The sequence below is a fragment of the Chiloscyllium plagiosum genome, unplaced genomic scaffold (assembly GCF_037043375.1).
Source record: "Chiloscyllium plagiosum isolate Xiang-an unplaced genomic scaffold, Cpla_swu_hap1 HiC_scaffold_18, whole genome shotgun sequence".
Lineage (NCBI taxonomy): Eukaryota > Metazoa > Chordata > Chondrichthyes > Orectolobiformes > Hemiscylliidae > Chiloscyllium > Chiloscyllium plagiosum.
This window is the reverse complement of record NW_028270156.1, coordinates 66,451,130-66,471,328: the sequence shown is the minus strand read 5'-3', so window position 1 is coordinate 66,471,328 and position 20,199 is coordinate 66,451,130. Positions and strand designations below refer to the sequence as shown.

The 20,199-nt window shown below is 44.1% G+C and overlaps 1 protein-coding gene across 8 annotated transcripts in view; it reads left to right on the top strand.

Moving 5' to 3' along the window:
• Positions 1 to 20,199, top strand: part of dgkza (diacylglycerol kinase, zeta a) — a 553,752-nt gene that overhangs the window by 272,580 nt on the left and 260,973 nt on the right. For all 8 annotated transcript variants that reach the window (XM_087996765.1, XM_087996764.1, XM_087996762.1 and 5 more), the window contains 6 exons: positions 3,120 to 3,233; positions 4,375 to 4,515; positions 7,589 to 7,667; positions 8,534 to 8,589; positions 9,668 to 9,730; positions 16,436 to 16,509. In XM_087996765.1, the coding sequence (XP_087852891.1) occupies positions 3,120 to 3,233; positions 4,375 to 4,515; positions 7,589 to 7,667; positions 8,534 to 8,589; positions 9,668 to 9,730; positions 16,436 to 16,509 (527 nt within the window). The remainder of the gene's footprint in view (positions 1 to 3,119; positions 3,234 to 4,374; positions 4,516 to 7,588; positions 7,668 to 8,533; positions 8,590 to 9,667; positions 9,731 to 16,435; positions 16,510 to 20,199) is intronic.

Below are 20,199 nucleotides of genomic sequence, written 5' to 3'. Positions count from 1 at the left end.
CCCACCCCCAAATCAACGTCCACAGCTCCCATTGCATCCTCAATGTCTCATTGCATCCACCTTCACCTTTAGTGTTGGCATCAGTAGCAGCATTCTCTTTTGACATACATTCACATCAGGAATTCTGGAATCTCCTGCAGACCCTGTGCTTAAAGATTGCGAATGCTACAGGTTTGAGCCACGTGTACAAGGTCGAAGCTTTGACTCCTGGTTTCAATTGTTTTCTGACACTTAGCAATGATCCCTGCAAAAATGTGCCTGCATGTCTGTTGTATGTATGTGTGTGTACCGTTTCTGTTTACATCTGTATTGCCTGTATGTCTGTTTTGTCTGTGTGTTTTTATTAGGAATAGGTTTATCACAGGGATACATGAGTGCAGTGAAAAGTTTACAAAGTCACCATTCCCACTGCCACCTTAAGGTCAAAGTTGCCTCGGTACAGAATCTTAGATTTTGTATGTCTGTGTATTTATGGAGGTGTGTGTCTATTTTTTTAACGTCTCAATGGCAATCTTGGTTGAGGTCTCAGCAGCTGGCTGGTTTAGACATTGTACTTACTGCCTTTTTCACCAAATCACAGCCCAGTCAGACAGCAGTGAGGCGAGCACCAGTCCTTTCCATAGCCTGTTGGATGGACCAAGATATGGAGCAGCAGTGATCTAATTGCCTGAAGGAGCAGCCACAAGGGGCTGATGACCTACCCTCCTTCCTGTGTTCCTATTTACTAGATGAGTGACTGCTTCAGCCAACAGAATCTGCCGAGAGCTGTTGCATTTAATAAAGGTTTTAATGGCTAAACATTGTCGGCACTAAAGCTTGCTTATACATCATCAACTCTATCATATTGCTCAATCTTCAAGGATGGGCTTCCACTTCAAGTTATCAATGGTGCAGCTATTGACTAAATAGGTTTGAAGTTTGTGAACTTAACCTCCATATAGGCATTTTATAATTTGATATGGAGCTATGAGGGAGGAGATGGCCAAAGTTCAATGGTGCAATACCTTAGCAGGGATGACAGTGGAGGAACAATGGTGGCCGTGGCTGACGAGGGAAGTTAAGAAACATATAAAGTTAAAAAAGAAAAAGTATAACATAGCAAAGATAAGTGGGAAAACGGAGGACTGGGAAGCTTTTAAAGATCAACAGAGGATTACTAAGAAGGAAATATGCAGAGAAAAAAATGAGGTACGAAGGTAAACTGGCCAAAAATATAAAGGAGATAGTAAAAGCTTCTTTAGGTATGTGAAAGGCAAAAAAATGGTTAAGACTAAAATTGGGCCCTTGAAGACAGAAACAGGGGAATATATTACGGGAAACAGAGAAATGGCAGAAGAATTGAATTGGTACTTCAGATCTGTGTTCACTGGGAAAGACACAAGCAATCTCCCTGAGGTAACAGTGGCTAAAGGACCTGAACTGAAGGGAATTTCTATTTGCCAGGAATTGGTGTTGGAGAGACTGTTAGGTCTGAAGGTTGATAAGTCCCCGGGGCCTGATGGTCTACATCCCAGGGTACTGAAGGAGGTGGCTCGAGAAATCGTGGATGCGTTGGTGATTATTTTCCAGAGTTCAATAGATTCGGGATCAGTTCTTGCGGATTGGAGGGTGGCTAATGTTGTACCACTTTTTAAGAAAGGTGGGAGAGAGAAAGCAGGAAATTATAGACCAGTTAGTCTGACCTCAGTGGTGGGAAAGATGCTGGAGTCTATTATCAAGGATGAAATTACGACACATCTGGTTAGTAGTAACAGGATAGGTCAGAGTCAGCATGGATTTATGAAGGGGAAGTCATGCTTGACTAATCTTCTGGAATTTTTTGAGGATGTAACTCTGAAGATGGACGAGGGAGATCCAGTAGATGTAGTGTCTGGACTTTCAGAAAGCTTTTGATAAAGTCCCACATAGGAGGTTAGTGAGCAAAGTTAGGGCGCATGGTATTGGGGGCAAAGTCCTAACTTGGATTGAAAGTTGGTTGGCTGACAGGAAACAAAGAGTAGTGATAAACAACTCCATTTCGGAATGGCAGGCAGTGACCAGTGGGGTACCGCAGGGATCAGTACTGGGACCGCAGCTTTTTACAATCTATATTAATGATATAGAAGATGGTGTTAGTAATAACATTAGCAAATTTGCTGATGATACAAAGCTGGGTGGCAGGGTGAAATGTGATGAGGATGTTAGGAGATTACAGGGTGACCTGGACAGGTTAGGTGAGTGGTCAGATGCAGTTTAATGTGGATAAATGTATGGTTATCCACTTTGGTGTCAAGAACAGGAAGGCAGATTACTACCTAAATGGAATCAATTTAGGTAAAGGGCAGTACAAAGAGATCTGGGTGTTCTTGTACACCAGTCAATGAAGGTAAACATGCAGGTACAGCAGGTAGTGAAGAAGGCTAATAGCATGCTGGCCTTCATAACAAGAGGGATTGAGTATAGAAGCAAAGAGGCTCTTCTGCAGCTGTACAGGGCCCTGGTGAGACCACATCTGGAGTATTGTGTGCAGTTCTGATCTCCAAATTTGAGGAAAGACATTCTGGCTATTGAGGGAGTGCAGCGTAGGTTCACGAGGTCAATTCCTGGAGTGGCGGGACTACCTAACACTGAAAGGCTGGAGTGACTGGGCTTGTATACCCTTGAGTTTAGAAGACTGAGAAGGGATCTGATTGAGACATATAAGATTATTAAAGGATTGGACGCTCTGGAGGCAGGAAACCTGTTTCCGCTGATGGGTGAGTGCCGAACCAGAGGACCCAGTTTAAAAATACGGGGTGGACCATTTAGGACAGATATGAGGAGAAACTTCTTCACCCAGAGAGTGGTGGCTGTGTGGAATGCTCTGCCCCAGTGGAGGCCCAGTCTCTGGATTCATTTAAGAAAGAGTTGGATAGAGCTCTCAAGGATAGTGGAATCAAGGGTTATGGAGATAAGGCAGGAACAGGATACTGATTAAGGATGATCAGCCATGATCATATTGAATGGTGGTGCAGGCTCGAAGGGCAGAATGGTCGACTCCTGCACCTATTGTCTATCGATTAACCTAATTCTCTTGCAGCAGAGGTGCTTCATATGAACAGCAGAACGTTTCACCACTTTTCACCTCCTTTTCTTATTAGGTGGGATGGATTCTGTCCATTTTGGATCAACTACAGCTGAACCCCCAGCCTCCCGTGGCAGTCCTTCCTCTGGGAACAGGAAATGATCTTGCAAGAACCCTGAACTGGGGTGGGGTAAGTGAGATGAAGTAGCACAGAGAGTGAATCACTATTTCGCTGCTTTACAGTATGTGATGGGACCCATTTATTCATGGAGGTTGTTGCTCTCTGGAACCATTTGCAGTCGCACCCAGTCTCGGCAATCAATGGATCATTGTGGGTGGCACGGTGGCACAGTGGTTAGCACTGCTGCCTCACAGCGCCAGAGACCTGGGTTCAATTCCCGCCTCAGGCGACTGACTGTGTGGTTTGCACATTCTCCCCGTGTCTGCGTGGGTTTCCTCCGGGTGCTCCGGTTTCCTCCCACAGTCCAAAACTGTGCAGGTCAGGTGAATTGGCCATGCTAAATTGCCTGTAGTGTTAGGTGAAGGGGTAAATGTAGGAGAATGTGGTCTGGGTGGGTTGCACGTCGGCGGGTCGGTGTGGACTTGTTGGGCCGAAGGGCCTGTTTCCACACTGTAACTAATTTAAACTAAATCAAGATGGTTGCTTCTTTTCAATGGTGTTGTGATGTGCTTGAGCACTAGTTGGGGCAGGCAGTATTAAACCAACACAGGCAGCCCACATGTTGCGAATGGGTTCCATTTTTGGAGTCCGTTTGGAAGTCAATTTACACGCGAGTCAGCATATGATGTGGGATGGTAGAAGTTAGCTGCTCACAAGCACGAGGAAACATTACACTCCAGTATTGAATCATGTTTGTAATTCCCACCTCAGGCGACTGTCTGTGTGGAGTTTGCACAATCTCCCCGTGTCTGCGTGGGTTTCCTCCGGGTGCTCCGGTTTCCTCCCACAGTCCAAACATGTACAGGTCAGGTGAATTGACCATGCTAAATTGCCTGTAGTGTTAGCTGAAGGGGTTAATGTAGGGGAATGGGTCTGGGTGGGTTGAGCTTCGGCGGTTCGGTGTGGACTTGTTGGGCCGAAGGGCCTGTTTCCACACTAAGTAATCTAATTCTAATTATAAGTAAGTCAGGTGTTCATAAGTCGGGGAGACCCTGCATTCAGTTTTGTTGGTTTTTCCAAATTAAGTTTTGAATTGCTACTGAAGAAAGGGACACATTTTTTGGGGGATGGGGGGGAAACGTGTTTTGAAGTTGAGGGGAGAGAGAGAGAGGAGTTTATTTTTACCCTGATCTCTTTCTCTTGGATTCAGGGATACACAGACGAGCCTGTCTCCAAGATTCTGTCTCACGTAGAAGATGGTAACATTGTGCAGCTGGATCGGTGGAACCTGTACGTGGAGAGAAATGCTAGCGCAGTCCCTGACGAGCGCGATGAAACTGCTGCTGAGAAGGTCAGTGTCTGAGGTCCTCAGCCCTTTACAGAGGTTACCATCGTGTGGCCACAGTGTGTTTGGGATTGGCAAAAATCTGCTGTTCTTTACCTTGTCCTCAGTGGGTAAAGACCCATTGGGGCAGGGCATCTACAACAGTCTATGTCCAGCCTTCACCAGTGGGGCAGGAGACTGCAGCTCCTGGAGGCTCTTGCACACTTGCCCCAAGCAGGGGTGAAAGATCGGGCTGTGCAAACTGCCCTCCCTCAGACCGAGGGGAGGGAACAACGAGCAGCTGAAGGCGAGAGACTGACAGGTCAGGCGGATCCCCCTCCAAGCAGTTACCAATTACCTGTCAATCAGGGAGAGCATTCTATGAGAGGCTGGGAGCACCAGTCTCTCACCTGGCCCTGACTACAGCTCTTCAGTCTCCAGGATCAAAGCCTTCCCAGTCTGTCGGTGTTACCGGAGATGCCCCACACACGCCTTGATGACCCTGCTGAGTTTCGAATGGACCTGGGAAGTGGGTTGAGTTTTATAAACAGCCCGAATTGGCCTCTTTGTTCCCTTTAATCATTTACCCCAGGACGTCCCCACTCACCCTCAGTCCTGCATGGCAGAAACTTGGAAAAGGACAGGATGCTCTAACCCAATGTCAATTTTGGAAGATTTAGCCAGCCTCATGAGCACAAACTTCACTCTCCTGGAACAAATTGAGCCTATATCCTATCTAACTTTAAGTTCTGTTTTCACCCTGATACCCTTGTGACCTGACAGAGTGTCCTCTACACTCTGTCTTTCACATCGTCTCACATAAATGTGAGGTAGCAACTGTAAGTTGCCTTACAAAATCCTTGTTCTTTAATTAGAGATCCCTCTCATGGCCTAACGCTGTTGGTCTACTGGTCACTCCCACATCAATGGTGCCTAGCTCTTTAGGTGGAACCTTTAAGTTCGAACTCTTTAGCCACAGCCATGGCCACCATGTCCCAACTTCAAATGAGACACCCTATGAAGCATCATTACGTTAAAGGTGCTGTATGATTAGAGGCTGATGTTGTACAGTATAAATGTGTCGCATTCCCCTCACCCCTTTTACCTGAGGTGTGAGGATTGGTTTTAATGTGTAAATATTCATTGATCAGTCGTTGTTCAGAGCAGTTGGCCATGATTCAGTGGAGAGCACACTTGTTCTTAGGCAGTAGATTCTGTGTTCAACTCCCATTGTAGGTACTTGGAGAGTGCATTATGAGCGCTAACACACTGAGCAGAACTGAGAGAGTGCTGCACTGTTAAAGGCACTGATTTGTTTGAACAAGATTGTAAACCAAGGATCATTGCACCTTTTTCAGGTGGATTAAAATGATCCCACAGCCAATCAATGGGCTGGTTTCCTGGTAAACTGGGCAATGTTTCTTTCCCAATTACACTGTTGTTACCTCACTTTTACTAGACCTGAGACGTGTTGGATAACAAACTGTGACCTAAATAAAAATGTACAAGTCACTTTCCCATTAGTGTGGGTTATGTTCCTAACCTCAAGTTTTTAATTAAAAAGTTCTGTATTCAAATTACTGACTCAAAAATCACTTTTCTAGTCATTGCTCTTGTTAACTTGCTATTCTTACTGCTCATTCTTTCATTTAGTGCTCTTAATAACTAGCTAATGTTTCTAAGTTACTAATGTTTCTAACTTGCTACTTTTACTCACTTAGAAAGCTTTCTCAGGCAGATCTCCCAAACCTTGCTTTCCTCTTGTGGGCCCCTAACTATTTCCCACCACTGCCTGTTCACAGCCTCCCTCCCCGTCTGGTTCACTGCCTCACTCGGCTACCTCACTCCCTCTGATTCTCCACTTCCCTCGCCCTCCGCTTCTCACTCCCCACACTTTGCTCTGCCACTGCTAATCACTCTGCTTCCTCTGATGCATTCTGCGCACTCTCTCCCACACACTGCCCTGTCCTGGTCCTCAATGCTGCTTCTCTGTTAACAGGGGCTGAGAAGTAGCAAGCAGGATGGGAGCGGGAAGGAGGAATGGGAGAGGGGAGTGGAGCTGCGAGAGAATAGGGGAGAAGCAAAGGCATAGAAGATTGGAGGGGATCAGTGAGGGGGGGGCAGGAGAGCAGAGAGGGGAGTGGTGAAGGGAAGGCAAGAGGGAGCGGTGAGTGGGAGCAGCAAGGGATGAGGAGAGCAGAGGAGGACGGCAGAGAAAAGCAATGAGGGGTCAGGAGAGGGAGGTCACAAGGCGGATTCTAGTGGTCAGGGTGTAAGCCAAGGTGGTTGGTGCACTGAGGTTCATATTAATGCAGAAGCAGTAATTTAATACACATTGAATATATAGTGTGGAAGCAAGCCATTTGGTCCTTAGCTGTTTCTATTTCTCTTCCACATTAGCCTTCTCCCAGCCCTCTCCATCTGACCCGATCAGCATAACTTGCTCTTCATTTCTCTTTATATTTATCCAGCTTCCACTTCAAGCACCGATGGCTATTTGCCTCAATTGCTCCTTGAGAGAGCAAGTTCCACATCTCGGTCAAGCCATTTCTCTTGAATTCCCTACAGATTTGTTAGTTATTTAATATTTATTAGCTCCAGTTTTGGACTCTTGCCACAATTGAAAACATCTCTCCATCTAACCTACAAAAGTTCTGCAGTTTCAAAGGATTTCATTAACTCCCCCCTCAACCTTTTCTCATCTAGATAAATTAGCTTCACCCTACTCAGTCTTCTGATGGTTACAACGACTGAGTACTTGTGTCATCCTTGCAAATCTTTAAAATATTTTCTTCAGTGCCTTTATATTATTTTTGTTACATGGAAACCAGAGTTGTATGTAATGTTCTAAAAAGAGCAGTGGACATTGTTGTCAGGCCTGTCTTCATCTCTGGATGAGTAGACAGGTTCAATCTTGTTTTTTCATGCTCCATAAAAGCAAAATAGATGAGAACGACGATGAGTCATCTGTTCCTTTGATCTTGTTCTACTGTTTAACAAGATCGGGGCTAATCTGGTATCTCTTCACCACCAACCACCCCACCCTGGTGTTACCCCTGCTATTTCATGAGGATGGATTTTCATTTTTTTTTTTCCACAGCTCCCCCTCGATGTCTTCAACAACTACTTCAGCCTTGGATTTGATGCCCATGTGACTCTGGAGTTTCATGAGTCCCGAGGTATGTTATGATGGGAATCACTCCTGCACCCATCAGGTCAGTTTGTATTTGATCCCACAGTAGTCTCACTGCAAATCCTCTTCACTACCTTGGAAGGTCTCCCTCACGCATACAGAAGCCTTCATTGTAAATGGTGTTGCCACAGTAAAGAGGACTCCGTGTCTGTTTGGTGTGACTTCAGGTTTGGCTGTGGCCCCCATGTGGGTGTAAGGGTGAGCCTCTGTCAGGCCACACCGTGATATGTCACATTGGATTTGCACTGTCCTACCTTGGAGCCTGGTTGCCCGTGCTCTGAAGTGGTTGTAAAGAAGGCATGCCCATTGCTATCAGCTCAAAGCAACACGAGAGCAGTACATTGTGGCCTTGGCTGCTTCCCCAAGTATTGTCCCTCAGTGGTTTTTGCTCATTCTTTTTGGTTTTTCCATGTTGGTGACTTGTTCCATTTGCTCCTTGTTAGCACGAAAGAGCTGCAGAAGCACCACTGCCTTGCTCCAAATAAGACAGAGGTCATCACACCCAGTGTCTACATACATGAGATAACTTGTTGCTCATTCAACACCAAATTTCTGCACACCAACGATCTCCTAACTGGCCAACTAAAACTATGACTGTCGTCCGGTTTGAAATCCAAACAATGCTCACGATACGTAGTTTGATTAACTGTCAACTTAACATAAAAGATTTAGATGTCCTCAAGCTCAATACTAAATCAGTTCTGAAAGAAGAAGGACATTTATTTTTAACTTAATACGGAGATTGATAGCTCGTGTAGCAGTAAATGGGGGATGATGGCTAGACTCCATGCTGAGTGATTTGTATTTCAGTTTAATTGTTAGCTGTCTCTGATACTCAATTTCCTGTTCCAGAGGCCAAGCCAGAGAAATTTAACAGTCGCTTTAGAAACAAAATGTTCTACGCTGGGGTATGTAGCAATAACCATTTACGGTAAGCCTTTGGCTATTGCATTTATGTCACATTTGGCGGATGCCAGAAACCCAGGCTTAATTAGCAATGAAACATTTTGCTGCACTGGTTAAGCGTGGTAATGCTCAGCAGGAGATACTATGCTTCCATGATTTATTTTTAAAATGAAACGATTTGCCACCAGTGCAGAGTTATAGGAAACATTAGAATGGTGCCTTCCAAAACAGAAATTGGTGAAAACACTGAGGTCAGGAACCAATAAGGGGAAGCGGGGAGAGACAGAGAGAGATCACGCACACCTATGTTAATCACCAACTAGAGAGAGGGATACAGCCACAGTAAATGCCTCTAGTTCACCTTAGAACAGAATATTAGAGCTTTCACAGTTTTTGAAGCGAGTTGAACTGGTGAGAGGGGTGTGGAAGAATGGGATGTGTCAAAAAAAAACATCAAAAGGGAAAGTTTGGTGAGTGGGTGGCACACGGGAGCGACAGACAAAAGAGTTGCAAGGACCAGATAAAAGGAGATGATCACTGGAAGAAGTGTAGATGTTTACAGCAGGATAGTAAAGTGAGGGATGGAGAGGAGAAGCAGGTGAAATATTTTACATGTGGCGTGTAATTCATGGAAGATTAAACTTCTGTTGATGGGCTGCTTAACAAGTGTGCACATGTGGTGGTGCCCTGTGCCATGCTGTCTGCTGGTGAAATGTGCCCAGTGTTTGTTTCTTCAAGGTATCAGTCTGAGGAGTTGGCATTGGGTCCTGGGGAGCAAGGACAAGATGGAAGTGAGAAAGGAAAATTACTACATTCAGTCACTTTTGCTCATTGGTAACAGCTGAAATGATGTCATTTTAGGCTTGAGACCAAGGTTCCCTCCTGTGTACTCCGGAGATTGATGTGGACCATTGAGGAGATGGCTCAGGATTGGGAATAACACATCTTAAATGTGCTTTATTCATCAAGTTCTGCGTTGGACGTTTCCTTGATTCTTTGGGTGTAACAATGACCCCTGCGTTTTCTTTCAGTGTTGCTCGCCCTGTGTAACTGTGTCACCCTCTCTCTTGTGTTCTTCAGACGGCATTTTCAGATTTCTTAATGCGAAGCTCCAAAGATTTGGCCAAACACATCAAAGTGGTGGTAAGTACACATACGCTATCTGGAATCTGTAATACCCAAGGTCATGCGTTACATTCCTCAGGGTCATTCTTCACTTTGTGTCATGTTTAACATCCTGTGTGAGACCATTCCCTGTCAGTAACCTATCAGGCCTTGTTTTATATGCCAAATGATCTGTCAATCCCTGTTTCACGTTCCTTTTAAGTTGTCACTCCCTGTTTTGCATTCCTTTCAAATTGTCTTGCCAACTTTCGTATTCCCAGGAACCTGTGATGTTCTCAGTCAATGAAACCTGTGTTTAGAAAGAGGCTATTCAGTCTCTACAACCTGTTCCATTATTCAGTTTGATCAAGTTTGTTGCTTAACTCAATCAATCTTGGTTCTGAAGTATCCTTGTCTAACAAAGATCTGTGAATCTCTATTTTGTTTTAATTCATTCAATCTTAACAGAGTTTTGAAGAGAGAAAGTTCTGGATTGCCAGTGCTCTTTATCTGAACAGTTGCTTTTTAACTTGATCAAAAAGTTAAAACTCTTAAATTGGAGTAAGGCCAATTTTGATGGTATTAGGCATGAACTTTCAAAAGTTGATTAGGGGGTGCTGTTCATAGGTAATGGGATGGTTGGAAACTGGGAGGCCTTCAGAGGTGTGTTCAGAGACAGTATGTGTGAATGGCAAGGCTAATAGGTGTACGGAATGCTGTATGACTAGGAAAATTGAGGCTCTGGTCAAGAAAACGTGGAGGTTCTGGATTAGTGGTGCTGGAAGAGCACAGCAGTTCAGGCAGCATTCAAGGAGCTTTAAAATCGACGTTTCGGGCAAAAACCGATGAAGGGCTTTTGCCCAAAACGTCGATTTCAAAGCTCCTTGGATGCTGCCTGAACTGCTGTGCTCTTCCAGCACCACTAATCCAGAATCTGGTTTCCAGCATCTGCAGTCATTGTTTTTACCTAAGAAAACGTGGAGGCATGTGTCAGGTATAGACAGTAGCATTGAGTGAATCCCTAGACAATTATAAGGCGTATATTTCAGCGGGAAATCAGGAGGGCAAAAAAGGGACATAGTTTTTGCAAATAGGGTTAAGGAAAATCCAAACTGAAAATACAAATACATTAAGGGCAAAAAGAGTGACTCAGGAGAGAATAGAGCCCCTGTTTTGCATCAATATTTACTGTGGGGAAGGACATGAAGCCAGGGAGTTTGAGGAAATACAGAGGAACCAATGATTATCCAAATACCAATGATCTGAATATCAGATTCTCCGAAGAAGATCTTAAGGTCCTGATAGAAACATTACATCAACGAGGTGTTACCAACACTGATCGCGTCTTTTGTTTACAATGATTAATAATGAACTTGGCTTATTGAAATGCTGCCGAGAGCAGTCCTGGACATCGATGGGAGCCTAGGTACCGTCTCCAAATACTGACCGCCTGCCCTCTCTCTCTCTTTCTCTCTCTCTCCCCACACTTTCCCTGGAGTTCTACACGGGTGTACGTGAAACCACCCTTCCCCAGATAATCTCTCCAGTATTGTTCTGTACAGGGCAAAGCTGGAACTTGTTTGAAAGGGATGTGGGGTTTCGATGGGGTTGTGGGGGTGGATGGGGGGGTGGGAGTGACGGGGGTTCGCGTGCGGTGTGCTGCTGTCTAGTTTCCTGAATGGGGAGCAGACTTAGTAAGTGCTCGCTGTGCCAATCCCATTGAACTGATGGGGGGGGGGGGGGGGGGGGGTTGGGTGGGTGGGAGGCTTCAGCAATGCTACAGGTCCCTTACACACAAGTGTGTGTCTGCTCAGAAACAAACCCTGAGGCAGAGAGAGGGAGTAAAGCAGGCAGAGCGAGGACAAAGGAAACTTCAGAAAACTCCGAACCCCAGAGGAGAGGCATTAAATCAATTAACTGACTAATCAATTATCTGAACAAAATAGTGCCCGCCCATCTCGTTTGGATAATTGAGGTTCCTCTGTAAATGGTGATGTCTTGAAAAGTGTCCATGTTGCAGAGGTGGTGTTCCTGGGGGTCTTAGATCGCACAAAAGTAAATTAATCCCCAGGATCTGATCATGTGTATCTCAGAACATTGTGGGAAGCTAGGGAGGAGATTGCTGGGCCCCTTACTGAGATATTTGTATTGTCGACAGCCATAGGTGAGGTGCCAGAAGACTGAAGGGTGGTTAATGTAGTGCCATTATTTAAGAAAGGCTATAAGGAAAAGCCAGAGAACTATAGACCGGTGAGTCATTGGTGGGTAAGTTGTTGGAGGAGATTTTGAGGGACAGGATTTATATGCATTTGGGAAGGCAAGGACTCATGAGGGATAGTCAACATGGTTTGTGTGTGGGAAATCATGTTTTACTAACTTGATTGAATCTTTTGAAGAGGTGACAAAGAAGATTGATGAAGGCTTAGGAATAGATGTTGTCCAAATGGACTTCGAAGCATTCGGTAAGGTTCTGCATGGTAGATTGGTTAGCAAGGCTAGATCACGTGGAATTTAGGGGAAGCTAGCCAATTGGATACAAAATTGGCTTGAAGATAGGAGACTGAGGGTGGGAGGTTGACGATTGCTTTTTGGACTGAAGGCCTATGACCAGTGGTGTGCCACAAGGCTCGGTGCTGGGTCCACTGCTTTTTGTCCTTTATATAAATGATTTAAATATGATTGATTTATTATTGCCACATATACCAAAATAAAGTGAAAAAGTGTTGTTTTGCATGCTATGCAGGCAGATCGTACCATACAGGTTAGCAGAACTGAATGCAGACTGGTGTTACAGCTGCAGAGAGACAGATGCGAATTAGCACTTGAGAGGTCTGTTCAAAAGTCTGATAACAGCAAGGAAGAAGCTGTTCTTGAATCTATTCGTATATGCATTAGTTATGAGGTGTGGTTAGTACGTTTGCAGATGACACCAAAATAGGTGGTGCCATGGACAGTAAGGAAGACTATCCCAGAGTACAATGGGACCTTGATCAGATGGACCAATGGGCCCAGGAGTGGCAGGTGGAGTTTAATTTAGATAAATGTGAGCTGTTGCATTTTGGTAAGGCAAACCAGGATAGGACTTGTACAGTTAAAGATAGATCTCTGACAAACAGAGATCTAGGGGTGCAGGTTCATAGTTCCTTCAAAGTGGAGTCTCAGGTAGACCGGGTGGTGAAGAAGGCATTTACAACACTTGCCTTCATTGCCCAGTATATTGAGTATTGGAGTTCGGAATTAGAAGAAGAATTAAAGTCCCTACAGTGTGAAAACAGGCCCTTCGGCTCAACAAGTCCACACCGACCCTCTGAAGAGTCTCCCACCCAGACCCATTACCCTACCCTATTACTCTCTACATTTCCTCTGACTAATGCATCTACCACACATCTCTGGACACTCTGGGCAGTTCAACTTGGCCGATATAAACCTGCACATCCTTGGACTAAGTCGTGTTGCGGCTGTACAGGACATCTGTGAGGCCATTTTTAGAATATTTGCATTCAATTCTGCTCTTTCTGCTACAGGAAAATATTTGTGGATGGGTGCAGAAAAGATTTACAAGGGTTGGAGGATTTGAGCTGTAAGGAGAGGCTGAATAGGCTGGGGCTGTTTTTCGGTGGAGCGTCAAAGGCTGAGGGGTGACCTCGTAGAAGTTTATAAAATCTTGAAAGGCACGAATAGGGTGACTAGCCAAGGTTCTTTCCCCAGCGTATGGGAGTCCAAAACTAGACGGCATAGGTTTGAGGGGAATGAATTAAAAAGGACTTGAGGAGCAACTTTCTCATGCAGAGTGGTGCATACATTATGTGAGCTACCAAAGGAGATGGTTGGGGCTGGTACAATTACAACATATAAAAGGAATCTGGATGGGTACATGAACAGCAAGGGTTTAGAGGGATATTTCAAAATATTGCCTTGGTGGTTTCTCTATCAGAATTAATCAATCCTCCCTTCTTGGCAGTAATCCTGAACCTGCTAGTGCGTATGTTCAAACTGCTGTATCTTCTGCCTAATGAAAGAGGTTCTAGGAGAGCGTTACTGGGGTGTGGTGGTCTTTGATGATGTTGACAGCCTTTCCGTGGCCACGAGCTGTTTAAATGCAGTTCGTGGACGAAAAGTTGGTTTCCTTGATAATCGGGGCTATGTACATTATCCTCTGTAGTTTCTTACGGGCAGCACGATGGCACAGTGGTTAGCACTGCTACCTCACAGCGCCGGAGACCCGGGTTCAATTCCCGCCTCAGTTTGCAAATTGTCTGCGTGAATTTCCTCCCACAGTCCAAAAATGTGCAGGTTAGGTGAATTGGCCATGCTAAATTACACCATAGTGTTCGGTGAAGGGTTATTGTTAGGGAATGGGTCTGCGTGGGTTGCGCTTCGGTGGGTTGGTGTGGACTTGTTGGGCTGAAGGGCCTGTTTCCACACTGTAAGTAATCTAATCTAAATTTCATCATCACTTGAAAACTTATTCCACTAACTTTCTCTATGCCCGCTTGAAGTTCTACACTGTCCTTGTCACAGCTGACATTGGTTACATGTTTCCAATCCACAACTTATGAAAAAATACCTTTCCAAGGTCCAGGTAATTAATTTTTATCAGGAAAAACCGAGGTCCTAACACTGGGTCAGTGGAGAATTCCACTGCAAACCTTCCGATAGCCTAAAGAGAATCAGTAAACCAAAGAGCTCGGTTTCTTGTCACTCAGTCACTTTCATATTGATGTTGCTCCTGCCCCTTTGATTGCATGTGACCTAACTTTGTTAAGTCTGGGTGGTGCCCTATCAGATGTTTTTCTGAAAGTCCATGTACATCCAGGTCAGCAGCATTTCCCACACCGATGCTCAGTTGCTTTGAGAAAAAAACTCAAGCAAGTTAGCGAACAGTATTTTAACCAACATTCTCAGGTGATATTAAACAGCTGTAAGCAGGTAGGAGTAGAACCCAGACCTCCTGGCTCAGAGGTCAGGACACTCCAATTGAACCAAATGAGCTTTTTCTGCAAGTTAGCAGAACACAATTTGTCTTTAACAGATACATGCTGGCTTTTATTATTTAATTACCCTGCATTTACCCCAGTGGATATTAATTTTGTTCCAAATTACATGTTTCTAGAAGCTTCTTCACCGTTGAAGTGAAACTAATTGACTTGTAGTTGCTGAGCTTATTTTTACACCTTTTTTGACTAACTGTGCTGCATTCAATGAAGGTGTAGAGTCTGGAACCACCCCTGAATTGAAGGAAGATAGGAAAATTGTAAACCAGTTCCTCCTTAATATCCACCTTCAGTTGCTTCAATATATTTAGATTACTTCATCTGATTTTATTGTTTGCAATTTTAAGTATGGACAGCTTGTTATACACCATCTTCTTATCAATTATAAAGCCTGCTGGTGTCTAAATTACCTCCTCTTTCACTTTGTACACTACCTTAACCAATCTATTTTCATTTTTAGTGTCTTTATTACTTCACACCTTACTTTCCTACTGATCTTTGAGTCACGAGCAAATTTAGCAACTGCATCTTTGATGCCTTTATCCAAGTCATTCATATAAATTGTAAAAAGTTAATGCTCCAGCTCTGATCTGACCCACTTATAAATGCTCTCTATTTCCTGTTAATCAACCAATCTTGTGTCTTTGTGAATGTTACCTTTTATAACATGAGTTTTTATTTTCTACAATAGTCCTTTGATGTGGCATCTGAGCAGATGTCTTCTGGAAAGCAACATATGGTATATCCACTGGCTCCCCTTTGTTCACGGCACTTGTTACCTCCTCAAAGAGCTCCAATAAATGGTTAAACTGAAGACCCCTCTGTATATCAAGGATTCTGTCATTTATTGTATACTTTATTCTTGCATTGACCACTCAAAATGCATTACCCCACACTTATCTAGATCAAACTCCAAATGTCATTTCTCCACTCAACTTTCCATCTGATCCATGTCCTGCTTTCTCCTTAGACAACATTCCTCACTATCCAATATTCATGTCACCTGCAAACTTAGTAATCAGACCACCTTCATTTGCATCCAAATCATTTATATATACTACAACCAACCTCTGGTCACAGACCTCCAGTCAGAAAGACACCTCTCCGCAATACTCAACTGTCTTCTATGACCAAGCCCAAACTAATTTTGTAAATAACTTGTCAACTCGCCATGGATCCCATGTGACTTAATCTTCTGAAGCAGGCTACCATGAGGGACCTTGTCAAATACTTTAGCAAACTCCATGGAGATTTCATTCATTGTCCTACCCTCCTCAGTCACCTTTGTCACTTCCTCAAAAACTCAATCAAATTTGTGAGACAAGACCTTTCCCACGCAATAGCCATGCTGCCTATCCCAATAAGTCCACTCTTTTCCAAATGCAGTTAATTCCTATCCCTAACAATCTTCTGCAATAATCTTCCAAGCATGGATGCATATCCTGAGGGAATGTGGGAAAAGTCTGTAAAACAGGTTCAGAAGATTATAACTGCATGTTTAAATTAATGTTTAAGTACAATCCCAGTTTAAGCAGTAGGTAAAATTGGTTAATAACTGCGTTGTTACCAAGCATGAGGATGGGGGGGGGAATGGGAGTTGTGGTACTGTTGAAAACCACTGTAATAGGCATTTTAGGTTTCACTGAGGAAAGGCTGAATGGTGTCACAATCAGATGCTTTAGTCAAAAAAAATTGTAGTCCTTTAAGCTAGTTCGCATTTCTTACATTTCTCCTGCTCCTCTGTTTACAGTGTGATGGGACAGACCTGACCTCGAAAATTCAAGACCTAAAGCTTCAGTGCATTGTATTTCTGAACATTCCAAGGTAGGGTTCTTAATAACAAAACTCCAATCTGCTAAACTACCAAGTGAGTAGAATGTGAAGATGTTGCCAGTCAGCGAGTCAACTGAATGATACCTAGATCCTTTTTCCCATTTCTCCTCACTCCCCTTCAGGGCATTAAGGTTTCTGGTGTTCAGTATTCCACGTTGCTTTGCAGGGATTGTGTGTTAGTTGAAAGGCCTGTTTTGCATAATAGCCTCGAATGATCAGCAGTTGTAAGAGGGTCATGCTATTCACACCAGGCAGAATCTGCAAACACTAGTCTGCTTGGGCAACTGACACCAACAGGCAATTGAGTGAATGACAATGAATGAGCAGAGTTTCACATCAAGTAGTGATAATTTAGGAACAGGCTATGACAGCTACATTTCTGCTGACAGTCAATGTTGTCACCAAGGGTCAGATGAATTTATTGTCAGGCTCATTGTCTTAGGATACAGCACTGGATGTTTTAGGAAAATTGTGGTGTTCTCCTTTTGATACAGTTTTCTGTTGTTTTTGGGCTTCCTGTTCTCTCTGGTGTACCACCTGACCACCTCTTAGTAGCTTCATTTATCATTTACCATATACCACCTTTTAATCTCTCACTATACCATACAGCTCTCTACCTGAATGAACTGTCTGCTGGAGACTTGATTAGTTCACCACCTTCACTAGCCACTAGAAGGAGAGCAGATCAGGGTGGCTTTACATTGAATATTTTGTCACCCACCTCATAGTGAAGCCTTTGGCTTGTCCTTGGCACTATCCTGCAAAGCTGGTCAGGTGAGGTTGACGCAAGGATTCTACAGAGGGATATGTGCAGGTTAACCAAGTTGGCAAATGGCAGATGGAATGAAATGTGGGAGAAATGAGGTGATGAAGCTCGGAATAGAGGGATTTGGGAGTCTCTGCATCTACCCGATGATGTGCAAGTATTAGGTAAGGCAAATGGAATGTCAGTCTCTATTTCAAAGGGACTGGGTTATAAAAGAAGGGAAGCTTTACTGAAACTATACAAGGCTCATCTGGAATACTGTGAGCAGTTTTGGGCCCCTTATCTGAGGTAAAAAAAAAACACAGGCAGTTCAGAAAACGTTCACTTGGCTGAGAAGTAGCTAAGTCGGCAGGGCATGTGCACTTTTGAAATTTAGAAAAGTGGGAGGTGATCTTATTGAAATAATACAGGATTCTTCTGGACTTGGGGCAAAGTTGTTTCCCCTTGTGGGAGGGTCGAAGGCCAGAGGGCAGAACCTTAGAATAAAAGTTTGCCTGTTTAAGACAGATGTGGAGTTTTTTTTCTCTTAAAAAGGGTAGTGAATCTGTCATACCTTACCCACAGGGGGCTGTCAGGGCTGGGGGATTAAGTAGATTTGAGGCTGAGAGAGACAAATTTTTAATCGGTAACAGAATCAATGGTTTGGGGAGAAAGACAGAAAATGGAGTTGAGGATTCAATGTACCGAATGGCCTATGTCTCATTCTATATCTTAAAGGTTTTCTGGTCTAAGGAAGCGGCTCACCTTTTCAATGAGCAACAACAGCTGGTCCAACCAGCAAAGTCCATTTTTCATGAATGAATGACAAAAAAAAGCCACTGATTTCTGTTTTTTTAAAAAAAAATGTTTTTCCTCACTACGCCCCACTTGCTCCCGAAAATGAAACAGATGGCACACGCCGTGCTGAAGATAAATGTCTTCCATTGGGCCACAGCCACCTTTGCGAAAGGGATTAGCAGCAATGTACTCTGGCCAGTTCTGCTCTCATTCATTTGGAATTTCTCCTGTTTAAGTTTAACAGTTATTTCCAATCCAGTTCATCCCTCTCAAACTGCCAAAATCTACAATGTAATGGCCACTGTTTCTGAGGGGGTATTTTACTCTGAGACCATTTATTAAACCTGCACATCACCAGATCTAAAATGGCCTGATCAGTGAACTTGAACCACAGTAGTCCACTTGCTTAGGTAACCTTAATGCCATTAAGGAGGGGGTCCCAGTATTTTGACCCAGCAACAATGTGTCAAGGAACCATGATGTTTTCCAATTCAGGATGGTGAGGGACTTGGAGAAGCATTTGCAGATGATGTTTCCATGTATCAGTTGCCCTTGTCCTTAGAGGTGGTTATGGGTTTGGAAGGTGTTGTTTAAAGAGTAGTGGTGAATTCCCACAGCGATTCTTTTAGGAGATACACACTTCTGCTACTAAGCATTGGTGGAGGAAGGAGTGAATGTTTTTGGATGTGCCATTCAAGGGTGTTGCTTTGTCAAGTATGTTTTCAAGCTTCTTGAACATTATTGCTTTATCCTGGCTGCTTTATCCTGAATGGTATTAAGTTTCTTGTGTGTTGTTGGAGTGCACTCTTCCAGGTAAGTGGGGAGTATTCCATCATAATTCTGACTTGTGTCTTATAGATGAGGGATAGATTTTGGGGTGTCAAGAGATGAGTTGCAAGCTGCAGGATTGCTCGCGTCTGATCTGCTCTTGTAGTCACTATCAAGATGGCTACTCCAGTCCCAGTCAATGGTAACTCCCAGGCAGTTGAGAGTGGGGGAATTCAGTGATGGCAATGCCCTTGAATGTCAAGGAGTGATGGTTAGGTTATCTGTTGTTACAGATTATTGTTGCCCGGCACTTGTGTGGCGTGAGTTTTACTTGCCACTTGTCAACCCAAGTCTGGATATTGTCCAGATCTTATTGCATTTGAACATGGACTGCTTCAGTATCTAAGGAGTCATGAATGGTGCTGAATATTGTGCAATCATTGGTGAACATCCCCACTACTGACCTCATGGTGGAGGAAAGGTCATTGATGAAGCAGCTGAAGATGTTTGGGCCTAGGATACTACCCTAAGGAACTCCTGCAGAGATGTCCTGGAGCTGAAATGGCTGACCTCCAACAACCACAACCATCTTCCTATGTTCCAGTTTTGACTCCAACCAGCAGAGTTTGCTCCCTGATTCCCATTGACTCCAGTTTTGCTAGGGCTCCTTGATGCCACACTCCATCAAATTCAGCTTTGATGTCCAAGGCTGTCACTCTCAGTCTCACCTCACCTCTCCAAGTTAACCTCCTCCATCTTTGTTTGAACCAAGACTGTAATGAGGTCAGGAGCTGAGTGGCCCTGGCAGAACCCAAAGTGAGCAGGTTATTGCTGAGCAGGTGCTGCTTGATAGCACTGTTGATAACACCTTCCTTCACTTTACTGATGATCGAGAGTAGACTGATGAGGTACTCATTGGCCGGGTTGGATTTGTCCTGCTTTTAGTGTACAGGGCAAACCTGGGCAATTTCCACATTGTTGGGTAGATGCCAATGTTGTAACTCTACTAGAAGAGAATGGCTCAGTGCCTAGCACGTTCTGGAGCACAAGTCTTCAGTACTATTGCCATGATGTTGTTAGGGCCCATAGCTATTGCAGTGTCGCCAACTGTTTCTTGATATCATGTGGAGTGAATCAAATTGGCTAAAGACTGGAATCTACAATGCTGGGGACCACTGGAGGAGACTGAGCTGAATAATCCAGTCAACACTTCTGGCTGAAGATTGTGACTAATGTTTCAGGCTTATTGTCTGCACTGAGGTGCTGGGCTCTTCCATCATTGCGGGGTATTTGTGATACACTTCCTTCAGTGAGTTGTTTAATTGTACGCCACCATTCATGACTGGATGTGGAAGCTATGTCTGATCTGA